The following is a 24525-nucleotide window of genomic DNA, read 5'->3' as shown; positions in this document are numbered from 1 at the left end:
TATAAATTTATATTCATCTGGACTCATTTAGCCTCATGTCGCCTAAAGACAAACCCTGGTATAATAAGAAAAATATTAGTATCTCCATTATTTGTGTCCAGAGCAAAATAAAACACTTGGTGATATCATTAAGCCTAATGAGAACACTTCCTCTTTCAGATTAGTGTTCAAGCAATCAGATATACTTATAAAAATTCATAACCAGTGACTATATATATCCTATTTTAACTAATATATGGAAAATACACTACACTGTAAAGAATAACATACTGTTGGAAGAAGCCAGATCATATAAGATTATATCATCTTCCTTTACCTAACAGTGTATGCCACTATTATTAATACCATCTTACTTTTATCTTCCAGATTTTTATATTCCATTTTTACTTTTATAAAAAATGCATAATCACATTGGCTAAATGCATAATCACATTGGCTAGAATGGTTTTTACATATGTGTGTATGTGTAGAATATTGAATGGCTACAAATTGACACAGGACAAAATACTATGACCTCTTAAAATGAAAATCTCACAATACAAATGTGCATTTAGAAAGGTGATCAAAATTCACTACTAGAGGCATTATAGTATATGCAAAAGGATCTGGAATATCCACTCAACTTATTAAAATTCATGAGACTTTAAAAATATCACCCAGCCTAAGAGGGGTGTAAACAGAAAAATGTATTTCACAGAAATAAGAAGCTTATTCTAAATTCACCCGGGAAATTATTTGTTTTCCATGCAAGTCCTAGAGATGTTTATCCATTTATACAAGGGTCATTTTAGAAAGTGTTTAATGCAGGTTATTCTGATGTGTCTTATTTCTCAATAAGTTATCCATAAAATTATTTTGAATGTACCTGCCTAGTCCTTTCCCCAAATAAGTGGTTGCAGCCACAATGCATTTGCATACACAAACAAATAAGAGAAACTCCCATCTATTGGAGAAAAATATCGCATTAGTGTCGTAAGCGAAGAAAGGGATATTATCATCTGATGAAAGACACATGACCAAGCAAGAAGGATGGTTATCTTCCTTAGTTTCAAAGGCAGGAAAAAATTCTAGATTTGTTCGAAAGAATCTAAGTATACTATTGAACTGTGAAATAGTTATGTTTTACATTTATAACTGGAACAGATTTGGAAGTGATTTGGAAAATTAGTGCAACCACTACAACAAATGGTTGAAAAGTTAGGACAGAATAATCTATTCATTTTTAAACAATCTCCCCTTGCATGGCTCATTGGACACATGGCCATCATTATGGTAACAAATAATTTGTTACAAGCACCGCAAAGGCTCTTGGCATAGAGCTAGATCTTCCAGCCATGCTTTACAAGCCAACCTGCACTGCACTGCCTACCAATGGCCATTCCATTTGTCAACTGAAAGATATGCCAAAGGTTTGTCCACAATTCTTATTCCCATTTTAGGTCATGTTTCCTTTGCCTAAAACAGTCTCAGATATTTTAAAACACGTTAAGAGTAAACTGAGGTAGAATGTATCTGGAAAGGATAGAGGGGGACTAAACTACCTGAAGATTATTATTATAGACTATTCTCATGGAAAAGAAATACTACACAAGTTTTGTATATAAACTAGAATGCTGCTAGTTTTGTAGAATGCTTTTATACAGGCAATTGAGAACATACATGTTTCTAAATCTTCAGAGTTCACAAAATTTCTTTACTTACATAGGCTCATGTAAATCTCCTAAGAGGCATTATTCCCATTTTCCAGATAGGAATTGGAGGCACAGAGTGACCTCTCTAAGTTTATAAACCACACATATGAACCCAGATACTTGAGTTCAAGCTTTTAGAATACATATCTTGGCTTCCACTTACTGAACTTCTGGTTATATGCTAATCTACAAAGATGTTTTAGGAACTTTTATTATTTAGATATGAATTAGTAAGATATTTGGTTAAAAAGGAGGTCGAGAATACATATTCAAGCTATTGATTTGATGTTCAGAAAAACATGTAATCATGTAATGTAATAATTATAATAATAATGTAATAATAATGTAATGCATTAACCTGCTATCATTTGTTTTCCAGCTTTTGTACAGGTTTCAAATTAGTAAGAAGCAATGATGATTTCTGTGTGTGTATGTATGTGGAAAAAAGCGTGTAAGAGACTCGTGTTTTTAATATATCTAGCAAATTAATATTCTTTTCAATATTTCTTAGAAAATATGAACTGATAATCCTATATTCTTGATAAATATGTAAGGATGTAACTTAAATACCATAAACATGTCTGTTCTGTGTGATTCTCCATCTAATACATTCAGTGGTTACCGATCCCAGTATGATAACTGCTCACTATTAATGAAAGGGATAAAAATTGCTTTAAAAAGTAATTAGGAATATATAAGCATTTGCTTATCATGTAATAAAAAAATTTTAAAGGAAGAAGAAGATATACATTTACATTACAGGTAAATTTAAGTTTAAAGCATGACTGGGAGATCTAATTTTAAATTTATGGTATGTTACTATCCTGCAAAACAATAATGGTATGTAAAGGAGGCATTCACTGTTAATATTTCAACTGCCTATTTTGGCTCCAAACATCTGCATTCAAAAACCAGTAATTGAATTTCCCAAGCAAAGCTAAATGCAGCCTCATAGCAAAAATCTGCTGGAATTCTTATTTAATGTAATGCTGAATGGACTTTTGATAAGAAATGCTCATACAGAATACTTTCTCCCTGTCCTAAGGATTATACTTAGGAAGCCAGAAAACACCTCAAGAGCAGTATGCAAATTAGATTTTGTGGACTATGTAAATGCATGATTTTTCAGGGGGTGGGCAATTTTACCAATCTGCACAGATTTTTCTGGTACATTAGAAAGAAAATTCTGAATAGAAGGAAATGGCATTGTGGATAAAGTATAAAGAATTCTATTATGCCACGTATTATCAGTAAGAACGGAGAAGGTTTGACTAGTTAAGCACGTTTAGCAACTCATATCTTTGAGTATGAAATATTCAAATAAACCATTCTTGAGGACTATTTTCAAGAGCCATTATCATTTCACAGTCAGATTCCAAAGTCAGATTAATGACTTTAAAATCCTGTTAAATTGTCAAAATTTCTCATTAACATGCCTTGTTCTTCACTTATTTTTAACATAGTACTCAATAGTCATAAAATAATTCATATTCTCCATATGCACATTTAATAACAATATTACCAATAAAATTAGTTATGATGTCCATCCCTCCTATAATTACAGAAAAGAGTAACAATTCGCCTTTGTTAAAACCAATACTGAAGTATTTGAATTTACATTGCTTTTCATTCTTCTCAGATAATCATTTTTCCACGCATTTGGATGGATAGGGAAAACACTTGTTAACTGTATCAACTTAAAAATTTTTGAGGGATCCCTGGGTGGCGCAGCGGTTTAGCGCCTGCCTTTGGCCCGGGGCGCGATCCTGGAGACCCGGGATCGAATCCCACGTCGGGCTCCCGGTGCATGGAGCCTGCTTCTCCCTCTGCCTGTGTCTCTGCCTCTCTCTCTCTCTCTGTGACTATCATAAATAAAACATAAAAAATAAAATAAAATGTTAAAAAAAAAAATTTTTGACTGTCTGGAATTTCCCATGGCATGGAGGGTTGTCCATCAAACAGCTATCCAAATCTATGTCAGAAATATCTCTTTTAAAAAAGATCTTACTAATTTTTTATTTGACAGAGAAAAAGAGAGAGAGAGCACACGAGTGTTGGGAGGGGCAGAGGGAGAGGAAGAAGCAGACTCCCTGCTGAGCAAGACTCCATCCTAGAATCCTGGCATCACAACCTGAGTCAAAGGCAGATGCTTAACCAACTGAGCCACCTAGGCACCCCCAGAAATCTTTTTTATTTAAATATAATATATATAACATTAAGTAGTATTTAGATTAAAAGAAAATTTAATATTTAATTACATTTTTTCATAATCTTATGTCTGAAGTGTATTTTTTGGTCAAGATTTGTAAATGCTAAACTTCAATCACTTAGTGCATGTTAAGACATAATGAGCTCTAAAGTACTCAACAATTTTTAGAAAACAATGAGTTTTATTTCTTTTAGAATACATCAAGCCAAGGAACTATTTTTTTCACATTAACAAGGATTAAACCATTTCTGTCATAGGTTATTAAAGGAATGTAATCATTATGTTGTAGGCTCTTTGGCACTTAAAAAAACACTTCACAGTATGTAGTTTGTGCCTCAAACTTGTTTTGATTTCTGAAATTTCATAATTGGCTCACTATAGTTTCTTCTAGAAATAATCACTCATCACATACTTATTTTTAATGAAAAATATAGGATATGAAAGGAAGAAACAAAAGGAACACCAGAATGGCAGAGAACAGTAGAAAATACACTCTTCACACCATGAGAAAAGCCTGAGAGCCCTGAATGGAGATGAAGCCTACCTTCACTGTGTGTGATTACTTCCATTGGGTGGCCTGTCTCTCCCACTGAACCCCTGGTATTTTATGTTAACCCAAAGAGTCCAAGTCACCTCAGAAAATTTGAACTTTCTTAGTTCTTTGAACTTATGTCTCTATATTTTTTTCAGAATGAGCTATCCCTAATTGCTAAGTATCTGAAAAGCAAAATAAAGGCCAAATGCCTCTGTGTTGTTGTTCTTTGTGTGTGTGTGTGTGTGTGTGTGTGTGTGTGTGTGTTTAAGATTTTATTTATTTACTCATGAGGAACAGAAAGACATGGAGGAGCAGGCTCCATGCAGGGAGCCTGATGTGGGACTCGACCCCGGGTTTCCAGGATCACGCCCTGGGCCAAAGGCAGCGCTAAACCACTGAGCCACCCGGCTGCCCACCTCTGTGTTTTACCAGCTATCTGTATTACAATTTAGTGCATTATGATAGGAGAGATTTGACACTCTCAATCATAGAATTAAAACTTTACAGAAACAGAAAATGTGAAAGATGGTTTGTTGTCTGGTTTATAGCCCTCAAATCATATCACCAATATGCTAATCCGATTTTAAGTCAGAATCCACAGAGAGGGACACCTGGGTGGATCAGAGGTTAAGTGTCTGCCTTTGGCTCAGGGCATGATCCTGGAGTCCTGGGATCGAGTCCCTCATCGGGCTCCCTACATGGGGCCTGCTTCTGCCTCTGCCTGTGTCTCTGCCTCTCTCTCTGTGTCTCTCATGAATAAATAAATAAAATCTTTCAAAAAAATAAAGAATCCACATAGAGTTGGAAAATAATGAATGTTTCACTGGAAGAATTTTTGCCCTGAGCCCTAATTGTCTACTCAAAGTTGGTTGGTCTGTTTGATCAGTCTCTTTGTCTCTGCTAAATTTTGAGGGAGGTCTTTTCTAATTTTCTAATATCTGTTTATATCTCATAATAAACTTCTTCTATGCACACTTTACCTATAGGCCAAAAGCCAATCTAAAATATGGTTTCCTGTGTTGGCTGTACATTAGGATGACCTAGGAAACTTTAAAATCCCAATGCCTAGGCTGCCCCATAGACCAACTAAACCAAATCTTTGGAGGTGGGACCAAGAGAGCCATATATTTTTCTGACAATGACTCACCCAGATGTTCCCATCCTGATGATAGGGTTTCCAATTTCTCCCAGTGTCACTGTACAGCATGCGGTACTGGGTCACCCAGTCTGAGCTGCTGTATCTTCCTTGGGTTGCAATGGCACTGATCTGCTTCCGATTGCCAAAGTCAACCTGAAGCCATTGATAATGGTCACTGTCGGATGGAGACCATCCCCCAGCACCTGAAAAAGGTCACAGCAAGAGAGGAAAATGGATATTTAGAGTTGAAGTTCTATAATTGACAATGCATTATTCTACATCTTTTAATTGGCCTTAGCAGTACAACATTCTACAGATATATTATGGGGTGTCCTTTATAGATGCCATTGGGACTTCAACTAATATTCTTCCAGCTGGGTAACATTGATACTCTAACCTCTTTATGGTGTAATTATGTGCTCATTTTCTCCTGAGCAAATGTCTTCATAATTCCTCAATTAGATCTTATTAGTACATGTCAAAGTCTAATTGGCTGAGGGTTGATCAATTTAGCATGAATTCTTCAACTAAAAATCACTAGGAAAAAAAATGTAACAATCTACTAATTCCTCATGTGAGGTTTTATGTCTGAGTAGATTATAAGTGAAACAAAAAGCAATTACATACAACTCTAAACTCTCTTTTGCTTTAAAAAGTTCAGAGCTCAGAATCCTAGCAATTCTTGAGATGAGGCCTAATCTTACAGTATGCCCCGTACTCATGAGAACTAAGGTATATAGTACTCAGGTAATGTGTTTGCTAACACTTAAGAGATATACAACCCATGCCTCTTGATAACCACATTTCTAGGAAAATAATTTCAGTTACTAAATGAAGTATAACTTCTTTTGGTAATATAAAAATTGTTAAATAAAAATGCAAAATTATTTTGAGAAAAGTAACATTCATATAGAACAAAATACTCTTAGTTTATAGCACTATATAGAATAACTATGATTATAAGTAAACATATTACAGAAAATGTGGCATGATGTTTAGTGCTAAGGGGCAAGATAATTTTTTGAATGAGTTTTGCTACTAATGGGAGTGAATGGTAGAAAAGTATTCAATAAATTATCCAAACATCAATATATATGCAGCACTTTGCAAATTAAATACTTAAAAGTGACAATAAAATAATTGATTTTATGAGGACTATGATAAGTCATTTTATAAATCATCACAGATATATCATTCATTAAGTGACGTTTGCATGGTTTATTTCTGCTTTCAACTATGATAGAATATCTCTCCTGCCATAAAAAAAAATCACAAAATTACAAAATATATAAAGTTACCCTTTATAGGGATTAGACAACAGACAATACAGGATTCCTGAACCACAAGAGAAGATAAACAAATGAGCTGACCACTGACAGATGCCTGACTTTTGCCTGTTTCACTTTCTGGATTATGTGGCATGTAGAAGAGCATCCCAAACAGTACAACAGTGTCATGGAGATGGAGACATATCAAAACCAAAGCTCTGGAGGAAGCTGGAGTTTGCAGGACAAAGTACCAGGGAGGGGGCAGCTATAAAGAGAAAGACCTCTGGAAATCTGCATGGGATAACCAATGAGCCTTGGGAGTTCAAACTCTGTATGAATAGTAACCTGTGTATTTGCAGACCAAGGCTCCGCAAGACAAGGTAAAGGCCTTTATGAAATGAAAAACAACCAAAGGAAGCACAAGGCTGGAAGTTGTTTAACTTCACACTAGAGAAGATTGAGAGGAGTTGTTGAACAAGGTTAGGCATTCAGCAGACATCTCAGAAAAATTAGAATAATTTAGTCCTAAAACAAGGGCTACTCTGGGCATATCTGAATAAAGATTGGTAACAAGTCTGAAAAAAAAAAAAGATCAATCTGACCTACAAATAGATTAACTACTTGCTCAGACAAAACTCAACACTTCATTAAGGGATGCCATGAAAGTTCAGAAGATCAACAACAAAGCATTCATAATGTATAGTATAATTTAAAAAAAATATTAGACATTTGAGAGAGCAAGAAAAAATAACTTAAACAAGAGAAAAGTCAATCAATAGAAATAGATTGTATATAACAGAGTTGATGAAATTAGCTAACCAGGACTTTAAAACTGAGCTTATAAATTAATTATATTCTTTGAAATAAAATATATAAATGTTGAAGGAATGATATATTAAGGAAGAAAAGATACAACCAAAGAGAACAAAATGGAAGTTTTGTTCTATATATGGTTGGGGTTGGGGGTGAGAGGGAGAGGGAGAGGAGAACCTTAAGCAGGCTCCACACTAGGCACGGAGCCTGATACAGGGCCCAATCCCACAACCCTGAGATCATGATCTGAGGCGAAATCAAGAGCTGGACACTTAAACAACTGAGCTGCCCAGGTATCCCTCTGTACTATTTTTATACCTGAAATAAAACTTGCACTGGATAGATTTAGCTGCAGATTAGAAACTGAGAAGACATTAGTGTACTTGAATACAGGGCAATATAAACCATTCAAATGGAAGCTCAGAGGGTATAAAATGTTTAAAAATGAACAGTGCAGGGGATCCCTGGGTGGCTCAGTGGTTTAGCACCTGCCTTCGGCCCAGGGCATGATCCTGGAATCCTGGAATCGAGTCCTACATCAGGCTCCCTGCATGGAGCCTGTTTCTCTATCTGTGTCTCTGCCTCTCTCTCTCTCTCATAAATAAAGTCTTTTTAAAAAATGAACAGTGCTTCAGTTGACTGCAGGATACTATTAAGTGTCCCAACAATCATGCAAGCAGAGAACTAAAAGCAGAGAAGGTAGACATTGGGGGGAGACAAAAATACATTTAAAAAATATTTTATTTATTTACTTTAGAGAAAGAGAGCTCACAGTGGGGGTGGAACAGAGAGGGATGGGCAGAGGGAGAGAGAGAAAATCCTAAGCAGATTTTCCACTGAGCTAGGAGCCCAATGTTGAGATGGGTCCCAGGACCAGGAGATTGTGACCTGAGCTGAAACCAAGAGTCAGATTCTCCACTTACTGAGCCACCTAGTTGCCCCCTTTTTTTTAAGTGGGCTTCATGCCCAGTGTGGATCCTAATACAGGACTTGAACTCCCAACCCTGAGATCAAGACCTGATCTGAGATCAAGGGCCAGACATTTAACCCACTGAACAACCCAAGCACCTCTAAAAAGTACATTTGAAGAAAGAGTAGTTTAAAATAGTAAACCTGATATCTTAAGGATTCAGTGACATGTGATCAGGATAAATACAAAGAAAAACACACCAAGTGTCATTACAATCAATTGGTAAAAAATAATGCTAAAGAGAAAAATCTCAAAAGTACCCAGAGGGCAATAACAGCTTAGCAAAAAGGATACAAGGCAAAAGACAACAGAATGACATCTGAAATGTCAATCAGGGAAGGACAAACATTATATGGTCTCATTCATTTGGGGGATAAAAAAAATAGTGAAAGGGAATAAAGGGGAAAGGAGAAAAAATGAGTGGGAAATATCAGAGAGGGAGACAGAACATGAGAGACTCCTAACTCTGGGAAACGAACAAGGGGTGGTGAAAAGGGAGGTGGGTGGGGGGTGGGGATGACTGGTGATGGGCACTGAGGGGGGCACTTGATTGGATGAGCACTGGGTCTTATGCTATATGTTGGCAAATTGAACTCCAATTAAAAATAAAAAAAGTGACATCTGATAGGATGAAAGGAAAGGAAAAAACAAATGTGTCAATCTAAAATTCCATATCCAGCAAATATATCCCTTACACACGAAAGTAACATGATATTTAGGGCAAAAGCTGAGAGAATTTATCTCTAAAAGGTATATACTTTAAGAAATGTAAATTTTTCAGCTTCCAGGAAAATTGACCATATTGAAACTCATTTCTACATGAAGAAATGAATGCTGGTAATGGCAAACATGTCAGTAAATATAAAATATTTGTTCATGTTTCCAAATTTATTTAAAAGATAATTGAGTGTTTAAAACAAAAATAGTAACAATGGGTTAAAGGGTTTTATAACAGATGTCGAAGTAAAACCTACAACTACAATAGCACAAAGGTCAGGGGGCAAGGAAAAAAACATTCTGTATTGAGTTCCTTATGTTACTGGGGAATGATACAATATTATTTGAAGGTAGTAACCCTATAATCAAGGATCAGCAATCTTTTCCTTTTTTAAAAAAGATTTTACTTATTTATTTATTTATTTGACAGACATAGGGGAAGATGGAGAGAGAGGGAGGGGGAGAAGGGGAGAGAGAGAAAGAGACAGAGCGAACAGGATGGGGGAGCTGCAGGCTGAGGAAGGGGAAGAAGCAGGCTCTCCAATGAGCAGGGAGGCAGATGTGGAGTTCAAATACAGGACTCTGAAATCATGACCTGAGCTGAAGGCTGATGCTTAACCAACTGAGCCACCCTGGTGTCCCCAGCAAGCTTTTTCTATAAAGGGTTTGATACTAAACATTTTAGGCTTTGCAGGCCATACACCTCTGGTAGAACTACTAGCATCTGACGTTATAGGATGAAGCAGCCACAGACCATGTATAAACAAGGGTGTGACATGTTCCAATAAAAGTGAGAAAGTGTAACTTCTTCAAGTATCAGTATGTCCACTGCAAGCATTACTTCCTGCAGTGGATGCTGTGATGTGCCATTCGGGTCCTCCTGTATGACAGGAGGAATGATTCCCTCAGTTATTTCAATGTTGCCAAAAGATAGTTGTTAGCTCTAATTCCTCTTGAGGAACTTCCTGAGTGAAAAATAGGCACCATATCCAAGGCCATGCCTCTTCCTGGGGTTGTGCACATGCAATGACTAGTCACCAGGAGTTTGAAAGGGCAGTCCTCCCACCTCATCTGGGGAAAACTGGCAGGTCATCACTGTCTCTAGAATTGGTTAAGCCTCCATGGAGTCTATATTGAATGTCAACTTCTCCCTCTGTCTCTTTCCACTTCATCCTATTCCTTTCTATAGGTCTCCATCCCTAAAGTACTAAAAAATTCCTACATCTTCTCCATCTTAGAATTTGTATCCTGGAAAATCCAATCTCCAATACCTCACTAACAATGGGAGTTGTCTCTCTGCTTTTTTCCCCCCTATTGTAGTATTTAATATCCCTATAGTCATCTACCATCCACATACCCATCTTACCTAGAATTGTGTAAAATGTTAGAGGGGCTGTAGATGAACTACTCATTAAGAGATTATAAAAATACTTTCTTATCTATTAGATATATTGTTCCAAACCTAGAAGAAATTCTATAGTGAACTGTGTAGAAGGTACTATCTATGCGTTACCCAAAGCAACAAGGTGATTTGGTCATTGAAGTAAATGTGCAATTATTACAATGAACACATAGAGTAAAATGTGAGTATTGAGTTGTTTAGTGGTGAAATTAGAATATTTCTCCTCACTAGTCCTCAAAAAGAATCCCAGTATAAATTTTTTAAGTTACTCATTTTTTGCTGCATTATAACTTTTCAATAAAGAGGTGACTAGCATACAAATACTTATTCCCATTAATCTCCCTACTTTAAAAGGTAGAATTTATTGTCAACTTTAAGGGAAGCAAAATTCCAAAAGAAGGGAAAACAGAAGCTAAAAGTTATTCTTCACTGTGAGATGTGGAGAAAATAGTGATTAACCTCAAGGGGAGGGCAAATGTCAGGCTTTCATGATGAACATGGTGGAAAGATCAATGAAAAGTTTCCTATTTCTCTTTGATCTATAAAGAAGTGTAATTTGGGGAAGTTGATTACTTTGTTCATTTGGCTTGTGAAATGTGCAGCCCCTATTAATCCAAGGATTAAGGATGATAACTTTTTCATCACAAAAACCTCAGGAAAATGGTATATAAGGGGACAGAAGTGCTCCTCAACATATTGGGAGAGGCTAAGAGGGCAAATGTGTTCTGAATGGATGTTGTGAGAGCTCGATGGAAAAAACTGCAAAGTTGAAGAGAAGGTAGAGGAAGTGGAGATATTGAATAGTCATAAACTCTTGGTTTCTAAGAAGACAACACTAAGTCTTTTTTGGAAATAATAGAACAAAAGTATCTGTAGATAACTAGCAAATTATTAGCATGAATTGAAAGATGTGTACTTATATAGACCTCTTATCATTTCCTAAACAGGAAGATGCTATTCCCTCCCTCTTTTTCTCTCCCTCTTCTCTTCTACTTCCCTTCATCTCTCTCTCTTTCTCTTTTTTTCCCTCTCTCACATGCATACACTCCGTGTGTGTGTGTGTGTGTATGTGTGTGTGTGTGTGTGTGTTAATTATAAAGATACATACTGTTTATATTCTAGTGCCCCAGTCTACTGGGGTTGAGTGATAAATTATAATAGAGAAGCTGGAGAAATGGATAAAACTAGACTTCTAAACTTAGTGAAAGCTTATAATTATGTGGCCATTTCTGATTTGTAATTTATAAATCAGTACCTCTGAGAGAAAAGAAAAACTTAGTAGGTGGTTCAAGAGAGGGCTTGGAATTTCTTTTCTAGTGATAAATGGCTCCTGCATAAACATCATGCCCAAGTGGGTGGTTGTAATACTACCAGAGATTATAAACCTAGATTCTAATTTAAAAGAAAAAGGGAGAAAATTTTTTTTCAATTAAGTATAGAACTACCTTTAATAACTGGTTGAAAAATATGTATCAGATGAAAAGAATAAATTGAAAAGGAGACTTGCAGGCAAGATAATATTATGAGTTCAGGCTTGGAGGCCTCCTTCTGCTCTAAATATATAGTATTTTTAGATAAGATAGATAAAAAGAAAATTGAAAAGACATAGCCAGGATAAAAAATAAGATAAGCATCTCCATGCACAAGAAATGCAACCAAAATGCAAAGCAATGGACCAAAGCAGAGGCTGACTGGAATCAGGGTCTGGGAAAACACAGTGGCAGCAGGGCACCAGCTCCTGGGGAATATTGGTAAAAAGAAGTCTCCCCATGTGTGTCAGGGAAAGGAAGCCTGGGTCAGGGCTGAAAATAAGACTGGCCCAGGACTAATTTGCTTATAAAACAAGACTAAAACAGCTGCTTACTGACGTGGAAATATGGCCCAGATGAGACTGTGCCCAAAGAAGTCAGAAAATGGGGGACATTTGGATGGCGCTCCCTGTCTCTCTCAAACAAACAAACAATTTTTTTTAAAAAAAAAGGAAGTTAGAAAACAGGTACATATGAGCTCGGCACCACTGACTTGGTGAGTGGACCATGATTCTCTAGTAAGACCACCAGACAAAGGCACAAGAACTACCTAGTAGTTCTCTGGACTGCGGATGTGGGATGCTGAATAGAGAAAGTCACAAAACTATAGGGCAGAAAAGGAGGTGAGAGACACAGAGCCAGAAATTTGAAATCACAGGAAAGAAAACAAATGCCACAAAGTCAGCTAACAAAGTCAAAAGTTCATTGGAAATTAATTTCAGATGTAAGAGCCATCAAGGACCAGTGGAAATAAATATGTTTTAGGTTCTCAGAAATATAATGTATCCATTAAAAACAACAGTAATGATCAGGTGCAACAAGAGGAAATAAAGCATTTACAGACAGATACTAAAAAGAGCCAAAAAGTGATCTCAGAAATAAAAAAAAAATGTAGTCATTGACAGGAAAAAGAAAACTTCATCAGAGGAAAATCCAAAAATTACATATTACCTCAGAAAGAATTGGTCAGCTGAAAGGTAATATTGAAGGATTTATACAGAAGTTAATATAGGAAAATACAAAGCAAGTTAGAATTCAAGAACTTCTGCTTTTGACCAAGATGGAGTCATAGGGATTGAATGTACTTTCCCACCTGAAACAATGAAAAAGTAGTCAAAATACAGCAAATGGCAATTTGGAAGACATAAGATGTGAGGCAACCAAGGGCTGGGATCTCTGAGATATGGGACAACATGAAGTGAGTCGTACTTCCTGGCTTCCTATCTTGAGACAAGTCTTCAGTTGAGTAATGATGAACATACATATAGGCAGAGCAAAGAATCACCTGAATGGAGGAAGGTACTTCTTTCCTACAACTTACCATATGATCCCACCATCCCCTCTTAGGTATTTTCTGAGAGAAGATGAAGCACGTGAACATAACAAAGTTCTGTGCATCATGTTATTTTTTAAAAGATTTCATTTATTCATGAGAGACACAGAGGAGGTAGAGACACAGGCAGCCTGATGGGGGACTCGATTCCAGGACCCCCAGGATCACGCTCTGAGCCGATGACAGACTCTCAACCAGAGTCACTCAGGCGTCCCTGTGCATGATGTTCTTGGCAGCTTTCCTTGTAATAGCCCAAAGCTGGAAACAACCCACATGCCCATCAATAGATCGATGAACAGAAAACCAAATGGTGTATATCCACATGGCAAAATACGGTTCAGTAATAAAAAGGAATGGACATTGATACACACTACATGGTCAATCTAAAAATAATCTGAAGGAGCCCAGGATAAAAAAAAAGTGCACCTGCTATAATTCAATTTCTATAAAAATTCTAGGAAATGTAAAGTGATATATAGGAGCAAAAGCAGATCATCAATTGCAGGAGGGAGACAAGGAGGGGGAAAGAAAAGGGTTACAGAGTGACAAAAGTGAACTTCTTGGGGTAATGGATAAATTCATTATCTTGATTGTGTGATGGTTTCATAGGTGTAACATATAAAATCACCGAATTGTATAATTTAAAGAAATGTGCATATTAGTGTGCATCAACAATACATCAATAAATCGTTAAAATTTGTAACACGGAGCATAAAGGTAGAGTTTCAATGATAAGTCTAAGAAGTTCTAGAATAAAACAAATACATGGAATATAAACATTTGAAGAAGTAATCATTGAAATTCTTTCAAAAGAGAAAAAAAAAAAACATGATTCCATGGATTTAAAAGACCCTAGAACACTAAAAAAACATAGGTAATATAAGAGTATCACGGAAAAAAAAGAAAAAAAAAAAAGAGTATCACGGAAAGTGTAGATGACGTGCAAATGAAAGCTGGTCTAAGATAATAAGACTGATGAAATGCAATATTTAAAACATAAAGTTTAAGCATACAATTGAGAATTATCTCGATTGATAAATAAAAAACTGCATCTGAAGAAGTGCAAAAAATCGCCTATAGTAAGCTCAGATTTTACTTACAGTGGGACAGAAATAGCTAGAAGATGTGGCATATGACCAATTTATAAGAGCTAGAATAGGTTCCAGCTAAGTGGAGATACTTTTTGATTGGAAGCCAGGAAAGAGGGGCATGGCCACTAATTAACATCTGCTGTGAGTTAGAGAAGTGAAAACGGCAATATCATTGTCATTCGTAAAATATGGGAAAATTAATGCCTATATAATGTTAAACAAAATAGTATTAAAATACATTTTGAAACAAAACAGAAAAAAAAAATGAAGCAAAACAGAAAAAAAGAAGTGATTTTGTCAGGCATTATTAGATGACAAGAAGACAGAAAGCCTTGTCTCCCATTTCTAGCTTCTGAAACAAAGACAAGAGACTTCACTTCATCCTGGGAGTAGCAGAACTAATAACTGAGTAGAGGAATTACCTCCTGTGACAAGTTAGGACAGAAGCAGAGAGGCAGAGCTGCTTTAACTTCTGTGAAACATTCAGCTCGTATCCCAAACGACTGGCATTTTTCATAAATGTAACCTAGCGTCTTTGAATATTTATCAAAGGAGGTGTCAGAAAAGTAAAGATAGGACCCCCCAACACATGCACACACACACACACACACACACACACACACACACACATTGCAAACAAGGGACTTAGTAAATATAGGGAAAAATAGATAAGAAAGCTCTCCTTCAAAATCTAGCATGTGGGTTATGAGCATTTAGAATAAAAGAAAAATGGAGGGTTGGTGATACTGGAGGTATTGGTGGGTTATAAAGATTTCCTTTTGAAAAAAAAGATTTTACTTATTTATTCATGAAAGACACACACTCAGAGAGAGAGAGAGAATGAGAGAGGCAGAGACACAGGCAGAGGGAGAGGCAGACTCTATGCAGGGAGCCGGAAGTGGAACTTGATCCCGGGACTCCAGGATCCTGGGCCAAAGACAGGCGCTAAACCACTGAGCCACTCAGGGATTCCCAAGGATTTCCTTTTTGATCACGTTCTTGTTTAAGAGAACACAGCAAATTCCATAGATATGTGTCTAATTTGATTTTAGCAAGGTATTTGGCAATATCTCTGATAAATATAAAAGGGTGAAATGTGGTCCAAAAGATAACGGTTTTGGGAGCATTCAAAATTGGCTAATAATTATGCCCCAAATATGTTGATTAATGACTATGTCAACTTGACGAGAGCTCCTTAATGATGTGCCCCAGGCTTTCATCCTGTATACTGTCATTTTTAATATTTTTATTATCTAAGGCATGGAAGACATGCTTATGAAATTTGTCAATTACATAAATCTGGAAGAGAGACCTAATAGGATAACTAACTGAATTATGATGTAAAATGTTCTTGACTGACTGCAAATCTGAGCTTGTAGACGCACAATTTGCTTTACTATCAGTAATAAATCAAAACGGCCCTTATGAACAAATGCATTATCAAGTTCATGATTAAGGGGTATAATGCATAGAAATAAATATGCCAATTTAATTCACTTTGTGGAAAACACAGGGTCGAAATGATGGCATTTAACTATAATACTATGTTTTCAGTACTGTGTTCAAAACATTTTTGATATGTTTTTATTAAGGCTTTACATATAAATAGAAAAATGAACCACAAATATTGTATTAGGAATTAGGATTTATCACAAAATGAACATAGCTGTGTAATCACCACACAGATCTATAAAGAAATCATTACTAGCAACCCACAGGCTCTCATGGTGTCCTTTTCCAAATGTGGTCACCTTTCTCTTCCCCAGTGAATTGCTCCAGAGATTCATCGATGGGGTTGCATTTAGCAGTATACAGTAGGTTATAGATTGTTCATTTTCTTTCTTGTCTAATATTACACCGTATAATCTACTTCTATTCATTTATCCTTCTAGTGTTAAACATGGATATTTCCAGAGTCGAGTTATTATAATATTATGATATCATTATATTTATGATATATTATATTATTATGTTTATGATATGTTATATTTATGATATATTATAATTCAGCCATCAAAATTCTTGTTCATCTCTGTGAACACCTATTTGTGCATTTCTGTTGGGTATATGCCCAGGAGAGGGATTGTGGTCCAAAAATGTTTGTATTTTTACATTTAGTCAATTTTGGCAACAGTTTCCCAAAGTGTTTGAGCTGATTTTTACCCACACCTCCCCAAACACACATGGCAGTAGGTCATCAATTTCTGTTGTACAGCATCCTTACCAAAATTTGATATTGTTAGCCTTTTTTTGTTGTTTTTATTTCATGAATGAGAGATATATGTACTTGTTTTGCTTTTATTTAAATTCAACTTGCCAACATATAGTACGACATTAGTTTTCCTGTTTCTTTGTTTTTCCAGTTAAGTTTAATTTAGACATTCTGGCTGTTTAGGAACAATGTAAGTTTAATTTTCATTTTTCTGATAACTATACTTATTCTGTTAACATTATAGCTTATAAAATTATTGTAAATTAAGACATAAGAGTTGTGAGTGCAAGGATAGGCAAACTGACCAAATAAACAAAATACAGATTCCTGAAACAAGACCACAAGCATACAGTGCATACCATCACATAAGTTATGAGTTCTGACACAGGTAACACAGGGAAATAGTTGAGAAAGGAGTTTTTTTTTTTTTTCAAGAATATGTTCGAGGTTCATTGGATAACCACATGGGAAAACATGAAATGTGGCTTTTCTGTATACTATACAGAAAAATGAATACTATACTCAAAAATCAAGTTAAAAATAGGTACAAATGTGAGAGGTCAAACACTAAAGCTTCTAGAAGATGATGTAAGAGAATAACATCATATACCTGGAGTTGGGACAGATTTCTTAAATAGGACTCAGAAGCACTAGCTATGTAAGAAAAGATGGATAAATTAGATTATATTAAAATTAGAAATTACAGATTATCCAAAGGTATTAATAAGAGAGTGAAATGGATAATCACTGACCAATGGATGGTATTTGCAAATGTATAACCAACAAACACTCATATCTAAATTTATAAATAAGTCCTGAAAATCAGTAAGAGATATTCAGACAATTCAATAATAATAATAAAAAAAATGATCAAGGACTCTTAACTGGCATTCCACAGACACACAAAAAAGGAATATATGCTATAAAACATATTTTAAAATGCTCAACTTCATGGGATTAACATTTTAAGACAGACCCAAAACAAGAATGTTCAGAGTAACCACTGAATTTCATCATATTTCTTTGAAGGGACCAAAGATGCTGAAGCTTTACAAGAGAAAATCAAGGAGTAGTAATTTCCATCTTCTACTATTTAAAAGAATAGAGACAGAAAGTTTCTCAATTATGCAACAATAATGCCACAAACTCCACAAGTATGCATCTTTATGTGCATTGATTATACAGCTTTAGCTCATATTTTCAAAGTTAATATTTTGCTTGAACTAAGTGAAAAAATTTATTTCTTGACTCAATGCTCAGTTGCATTTGTCCATAGATCACTCATTTGAGTGCAAATTCTTTGCATTTTTTAATTTGATCAAGAAATAACACTGAATATCAAACTGTTTTCAAGAAATTTGAAACTAATACCTTACTGGGGGAACAAAAATCTCCTTGTTAAATATAGTTGTTCCTTCAAGCGTCCTGCATACTACACTATGAAAACTTGCAGAGAGATCTCTTTATACTGTTAATAATTTCCAGATATAAAAGCATTATTAAAATCAGTAAATTTCTTGGACTTAGGCAAAATTAAAAGCAAATCTATCGAGGCTTCCTTACATATTCATAACTTTAGACGTAAATGACTATCTGAGATGTGAGAAATAGGCTTATTGCAAGGCAAGTTTGGTTTCATATATTAAAAAATATACATTTTCAGGAATTTTGCAGGTCAACTATAAGACTTTGCCAATCTGTTTGACTTAAGCCAATTTGTTTTTTAAAAGGTTAGCTATTACCCTAAGAATATGCTATAATAGACAAGGAAAATGAAAGCCAGACAGACACAAGAACTATATTGCTGCATGAAATTGCATAAAGGCCGGATAGCAGCTGAAACTAATGTGAGCTCAAAATTAGGTCTAATGAGCTTCCTGTTCCGCACAGAAGCCACAGCGCAATTTCTGTTCTCATCAGAACAGTAGATCTTCACAGGAAGTTAGTCTGGGCCAGGGGGCAAAAGTGAACACGTGTACACAAGTCTAATTAATGTAATATACTAATTAAGTTTGATTAGAAAATCTTGAACATTGACGTGCACTATAATCTTCAAATTTCCTGACCAGGGGCACCTGGGTGGCTCAGCAGTTGACCATCTGCCTGCAGCTCAGGTCGAGATCCTGGGGTCCTGGGATCAAGTCCTGCATTGGGCTCCCCGCAGGGAGCCTGCTTCTCCCCTTGTCTATGTCTCTGCCTCTCTCTCTGTGTCTCTCATGAATGAATGAATAATTTTTTTAAAAAAAGAAAGAGAAGAAAAGAAAAGAAAAGAAAAAAAAGAAAAGAAAAGGAAAATTTCCTGACCAAACAGTGCTTAAGATGTATATTCTTATTTTTTTTAATGTCTTAGAAATACTATAACAAAGAGAAAATTGACATTTTCTCTGTGCAACTTTAGGTGGTGGCATCAGGAAAAGAAGATTAAATTATATAGTTAGAATTCAGTAAAATAATCTAAAAAACATTACATGGGTAACACCAACAATAGAGTGGATTATTACAGAAGTAGTGAGCTCCCCATTACTGGAGCTATTCAAGTGAAAGCTAGATAATAATTTCTTCAGAGGGGATTTTTACTTAGGATGGGAAGCTGGACTAAAGAGCTTTTCATTTCATTCACAAAGTAGGTTGTAATGTAATGCAAATTATTATGTTGAATTTGTTAGCAATACTATCAAGTGATTTTTATTTCAAGTGACTGCCTTAAAACTAAGTTATCCAAGTTTTGGTTGATCTATTTTATTAACATCAGGGGGAATGTTATTTATACTGCCGCTAAGTAACATTTGACTATATATAACCTTTATTATTAAAGAGTCTGCTCGTTTCCATTTTTACCATGAATAACTTCCCCGGTTTATTCATTCAGCAAATATTTATAGAGCACTTCTAGATGCCAGCCATTAAGGCTTTTGTGTTTTGTGTTTAAAAGAATTTTTTCATAAGCAGTTTACCAGACTATTTTTATATGCCAGGATACAATTTATTTATTTATTTGAAGAATGTACAAAAAGATATTCCTTACTTAATAAAGACTTTATTACTGGCAAAGGATATATCTAACATGCATTGAAGGCTCATAGAAATGAGGTCTTGTGTGCAAAAAACATAAAAGCAAATGAAAATGTTATAATCAAATCAAAATCACTGAAGTCATTTTCCGTCTCTGCAACTACTAGGAAACTGCTGTTTGATTCTTGCCTGTAAGAAAAACTGAAGAGCTTCGTGGTAAACTCCAGTAGCCCTCTGTTCACTTACCCCCGAAGGCAATTTAGGTCAAGGGATTTCTAAGTTTGGGGCAGGCACTGACCCACATGTGTTTTTTGTTTGTTTGTTTTTGTTTTTGTTTTGTTTTTTGTTTTGTTTTTTAATGAAAAGCTATGTGGGCAAAAGGTCAATTTTTTTTGCCAATTTACTGCTATACTACTCTGTATTCTTCATCTCTGGCATGCATTCCTATTAGTCTATGGGATGTTGGAAACAACATGGTTAATTAGGAACAGTTTCCCAACTTCTTTGCTCAAATGCATATGCACTGGCAGTGTCCAGAAAAATACCATCATCCCCAAGATGTTTTTCTTTCTGATGAAATAAGAACAGTAAACACATTGTCACAGCTCACAAAATATGTTTGAAGGTGAAGGAGGTAAGTTTGCAGGTTACAAATGGCCAATAGTTATCATTAGGTTATCAAATAAATCTGATCTCTATTTACGGAGAAGACTGAGGGGAGGATGCAGCTATAGAAATAATTAAGTTCTAGAACTCGAAACAAATCCTGAACAAGTCCTTTTGAATTTGAGGACTGACTTTTATTTGCCATTTTTAATAACCACTGCTAGCCATGGTTCCCTAGACATATGAGGCTCTGAATAAATATCTACTAGAAGAGTGAACACAAGATTTAATTAAATAATAAGTGAATATATGATTGTGCGAATTGACAAATACATGACATTCTGGAAGCAAGAGCCCTGAAACAAGAGAGAAAAATCCTTGGGCCCACTTGTATGACATGAAAGAAAGGGACAGATCATGAAAGACAAATAGTGAATTGAACTGTAATAAAAAATATATATACTTTTTTTTTTTTTTACAAATATTCTTGGTTCCCATTGTATCTTCAGTAAAGAACTGAAATTTTTGTTAAAGCAGTCATTGCATTTCTGTGAAATGTTACTTTTGGCTTAATATAGAGTAAGTGAATTCTCACTCAAGAATAGGTATTTGTTCCTTCTTGAAAATCATTTAGTTGCCCATATCAGTTAAATCTTTATAAATTAAATCTGTTAGCCACTATCTTTAGAAGGTCTTTTGAGTTGAATCATAACTTCAGGGATCAAAATGCACAAAAATGGGGAAAGGACTGTCATTTAGATTTCAGAGTTTTGTGTGTGTTTCTTTTTTTTTTTTTCAGATTTTATTTATTTATTCATGAGAGACACAGGGAGAGGAAGAGGGAGAAGCAGGCTTCCTGCAGGGAGCCAGATGTGGGAATCGATCCCAGGACCTCAGGATCATGACCTGAGCCAAAGGCAGATGCTCAACCGCTGAGCCACCCTGATGCCCCTAGATTTCAGTTTTAACAAGTTGTATTTGTCTGCAGTTATTACTCCTACATCAGCATGCGCAATCCCGTGAACACAATCACAATCCCTTTCTCAGTGTGGTAGAAGCAAATGGCCTACGTGGTCAGGAGAGTGAGTGGACCGGATATCTTGATGAGCTAGAAATGAACAAGGACTTTCTCATCAAGGGATGGGCAATGCTGGCCCTGGTATGCTCTAGAAGTATCCAGCAGGCTTGACTGAGAGAATGCACAATTCAAACTGAAAGTTTTAAGAATTCAAATTTAACTCATCATGATAGAAAACTCCTTTAACTCCTGCAGCAGCTTTTAGCTAAGTGGCTAAAATTAAGTGACTTTCAAAACTGATTCTCCTCTATATCATCGAAATCTAGTCTCTAGCTAACATTTTATACCAAATAAGGTTTGGTTACTTATTACTGTTTCCTTCACTTAAGAAAGAAAAGGGTCAGAGGCACATTTACAAAATGAAAATGTTCTCACTGGTAACTAAATATAGTTTACTGTTTATTAACAAAATAATTAGGGATGCAAGTAATATCTCCATGCCATCTGCCTCAGGGACTCCTTTATTGAAGCCTCATTATTTTCTGGGGCAGAGGCTCTTCCATAAAAGAGATCACTGGGAAAAAATGCACAATACTGAAAAAGAAGTGTACATATTATCTATGCATTAGCAAAACCTGTCACTGGATATGCAATCACCACAATGATATATGCAAATAATATATGCAAAGCTGCATGCAAACTTGTCTGCAGTGTGTACAATGATAGTTAATGATACACACAAGTGTTATATATACACTGATGCATACAACAGTACAAAATTGTCAATGATCTATGTAATAATATAAGGAAAATAACTTGTATATGAAGTGATTTGCAGGCTAGGTCTTCATGAAAGTACAAAAAGATGAGGCCATTTTCCTGTGAAAGATCATGACAATTGAGACAGATATTTCTACTGACTTGAAGTGAGTGGAAAATTGCCTCATTTCTTCACTTTTTACATTTATACACTCAGTCTGTATGATGTAGCAATTTGAAATGTTTGAAAACTGAGGTTTCTTTCTCTGCTTTAGTTCCCCTCCTTTTTTTTTTTTTTTCAGAGAGAAAATCCAAAGGGATTATTTTCAAGATCAACATACTTAAATTTAGTAAACACACCCTTTAGGTCAAACTCAAATGTCATTTACAAGTTTTGTGATCTTCCCCATAACTCATGAATAGTAAGTGACTCCCTCTTCTTTGGCCAGCGCTTCTTGTGCACATTATGTATTCCAATCCCTAACCCCAGTTTCTGGATGGCAGGCATTATGTCATTCCCAAGTTCAGGCCGAGAATCCTCATGATTCCTGTGAAAGTATATACAACATTGCAGCTTCTTTCAAAAAATACCTGCTGTAATAACAGAAACTTTTTAGTCAAAAGAGGAGATTTTTAGCATCCGTATACTTGGCAATATAAACCTAGTTCACAAAAGAAGTAGTGGGTGTGTTTTGATATAAATAGAAAATATTTATAGTAGTTCCAACTCTTTAGGCTCTGAATGTGTAGAGAAACAACAGTAGGATATATATATATGATATATATATATATATATCATATATATATCATATATGTATTTATAACAGATGGGTCTTAGAAATACAGTTGTTTTTAGTACAATCTTCTATAAATGTTATCTTCATTTACATAAAGCCATCAATTTTCCCTGCAAAGAACTTCTTTAATAAGTTTTCCTATAGTGCAAGCTGGAAATTGGCTGTCCTAATAATGGAAGAGGACAACTTAAAGAAAAAAAAGTCAAGACAAAACTTCACAGGCCCAAAATGCTTTGTACATCTTCATAAAGTTAACATCTTCCACTATCATGAAAAGTTTCCCGCATCTTCATGACCACCACATCACTCATCTTGACTCTTCAGGCTGAGATTGAAGTAATATATTAAAACAGAAAGACCAGTGGGCTAGAATCAGGAAGCAACAGGACCTGTCTTAACCCTGTTCACACTTCTATAATAAAAGCATAGACTGGGTGGCTTAAAAACAAATTTATTTCTCACAGTTCTGGAGGTGGGGAAGTCTAAATTGGAGCAGCAGGCAGATTTGTGTCTGGTAGAGTCCTCTTCTTGATTCACAGACGGCTGTCCTCATGGTGAAAGGGGTGAGGGATCTCCCTGGGGCCTCTTTTACAAGGGCATTCATCCATTCATGAAATAGCAACGCTCATGACCTAATCACTTCCCAAAGACGCCACCTCCAGATACCATCACACAGGGTGGGGATGGGGGGTGGGGGGGTAGTTTCAACATATGCATTTTAGGGGAACACAAACATACAGTCTATGGCTGGTCCCAGACCATGTTACAAAAATAAGCTTTTGTTACCTTATGGAATATGGTGTCCCAAAGAGAAGCCTCAAAATAATGAGTCAATCATAATAAAAATTAAGAGAGAAGTCATAAATAGTATTCGATGAGAAATCTTGGAACAAGAGGACACAATGTTATTGGCATAAATCCTTTGATAGGTAATGTTCTCATTATTTTGTTAGCCATCTTGTTCACAAAAGTTCTCATTAGAAAATACCTAAAACCCAATGATTGTAGGAGTAGAACAATGAGCAGTATTAGAGACAAGGGCCGGTGGAGCAGGTTATTTAATGCAAGTGAAGACTGTATTTCTCTTTTTGTCTATTTTCTCTATTTCTCTTTATATTTACTGACGGAGAGTGAAAAAGCAAGAGATTAAGGTATTCAATTGCTAACTAGACAGTTTTTGATTAATTCCTCAAAACTTAATCTTGTAACTTTGTGATAACCACAGAACTGTAAAAACGCATTTGTTGTAGGAAATTGGATTTTTATATTTTAAGCTATAAGTGAATGCCAGTCTTGTATTATCTAGTTTATCACTATGAGGAAAAAAAAAAAAAAAAGAAACTCCACATTGCAAGAGCCTTAGGGTACCTGACCTAATATTATGTAGACTATACCTGTGGTTTTGTAATTCAGAAAGCGTCAGAT

At 35.6% G+C, this 24525-nt stretch overlaps 1 protein-coding gene across 1 annotated transcript in view; it reads right to left on the bottom strand.

Annotated features, from left to right (window-relative positions):
- Positions 1–24525, bottom strand: part of CNTNAP2 (contactin associated protein 2) — a 1951553-nt gene that overhangs the window by 1316763 nt on the left and 610265 nt on the right. The window contains exon 3 of the mRNA XM_041753355.1: positions 5583–5776. Within this exon, the coding sequence (XP_041609289.1) occupies positions 5583–5776 (194 nt within the window). The remainder of the gene's footprint in view (positions 1–5582; positions 5777–24525) is intronic.

The sequence above is a fragment of the Vulpes lagopus genome, chromosome 4 (assembly GCF_018345385.1).
Source record: "Vulpes lagopus strain Blue_001 chromosome 4, ASM1834538v1, whole genome shotgun sequence".
Classification (NCBI taxonomy): Eukaryota; Metazoa; Chordata; class Mammalia; order Carnivora; family Canidae; genus Vulpes; species Vulpes lagopus.
The sequence above is the reverse complement of the archived record's forward strand: the minus strand, read 5'-3'. Positions and strand labels throughout refer to the sequence as shown.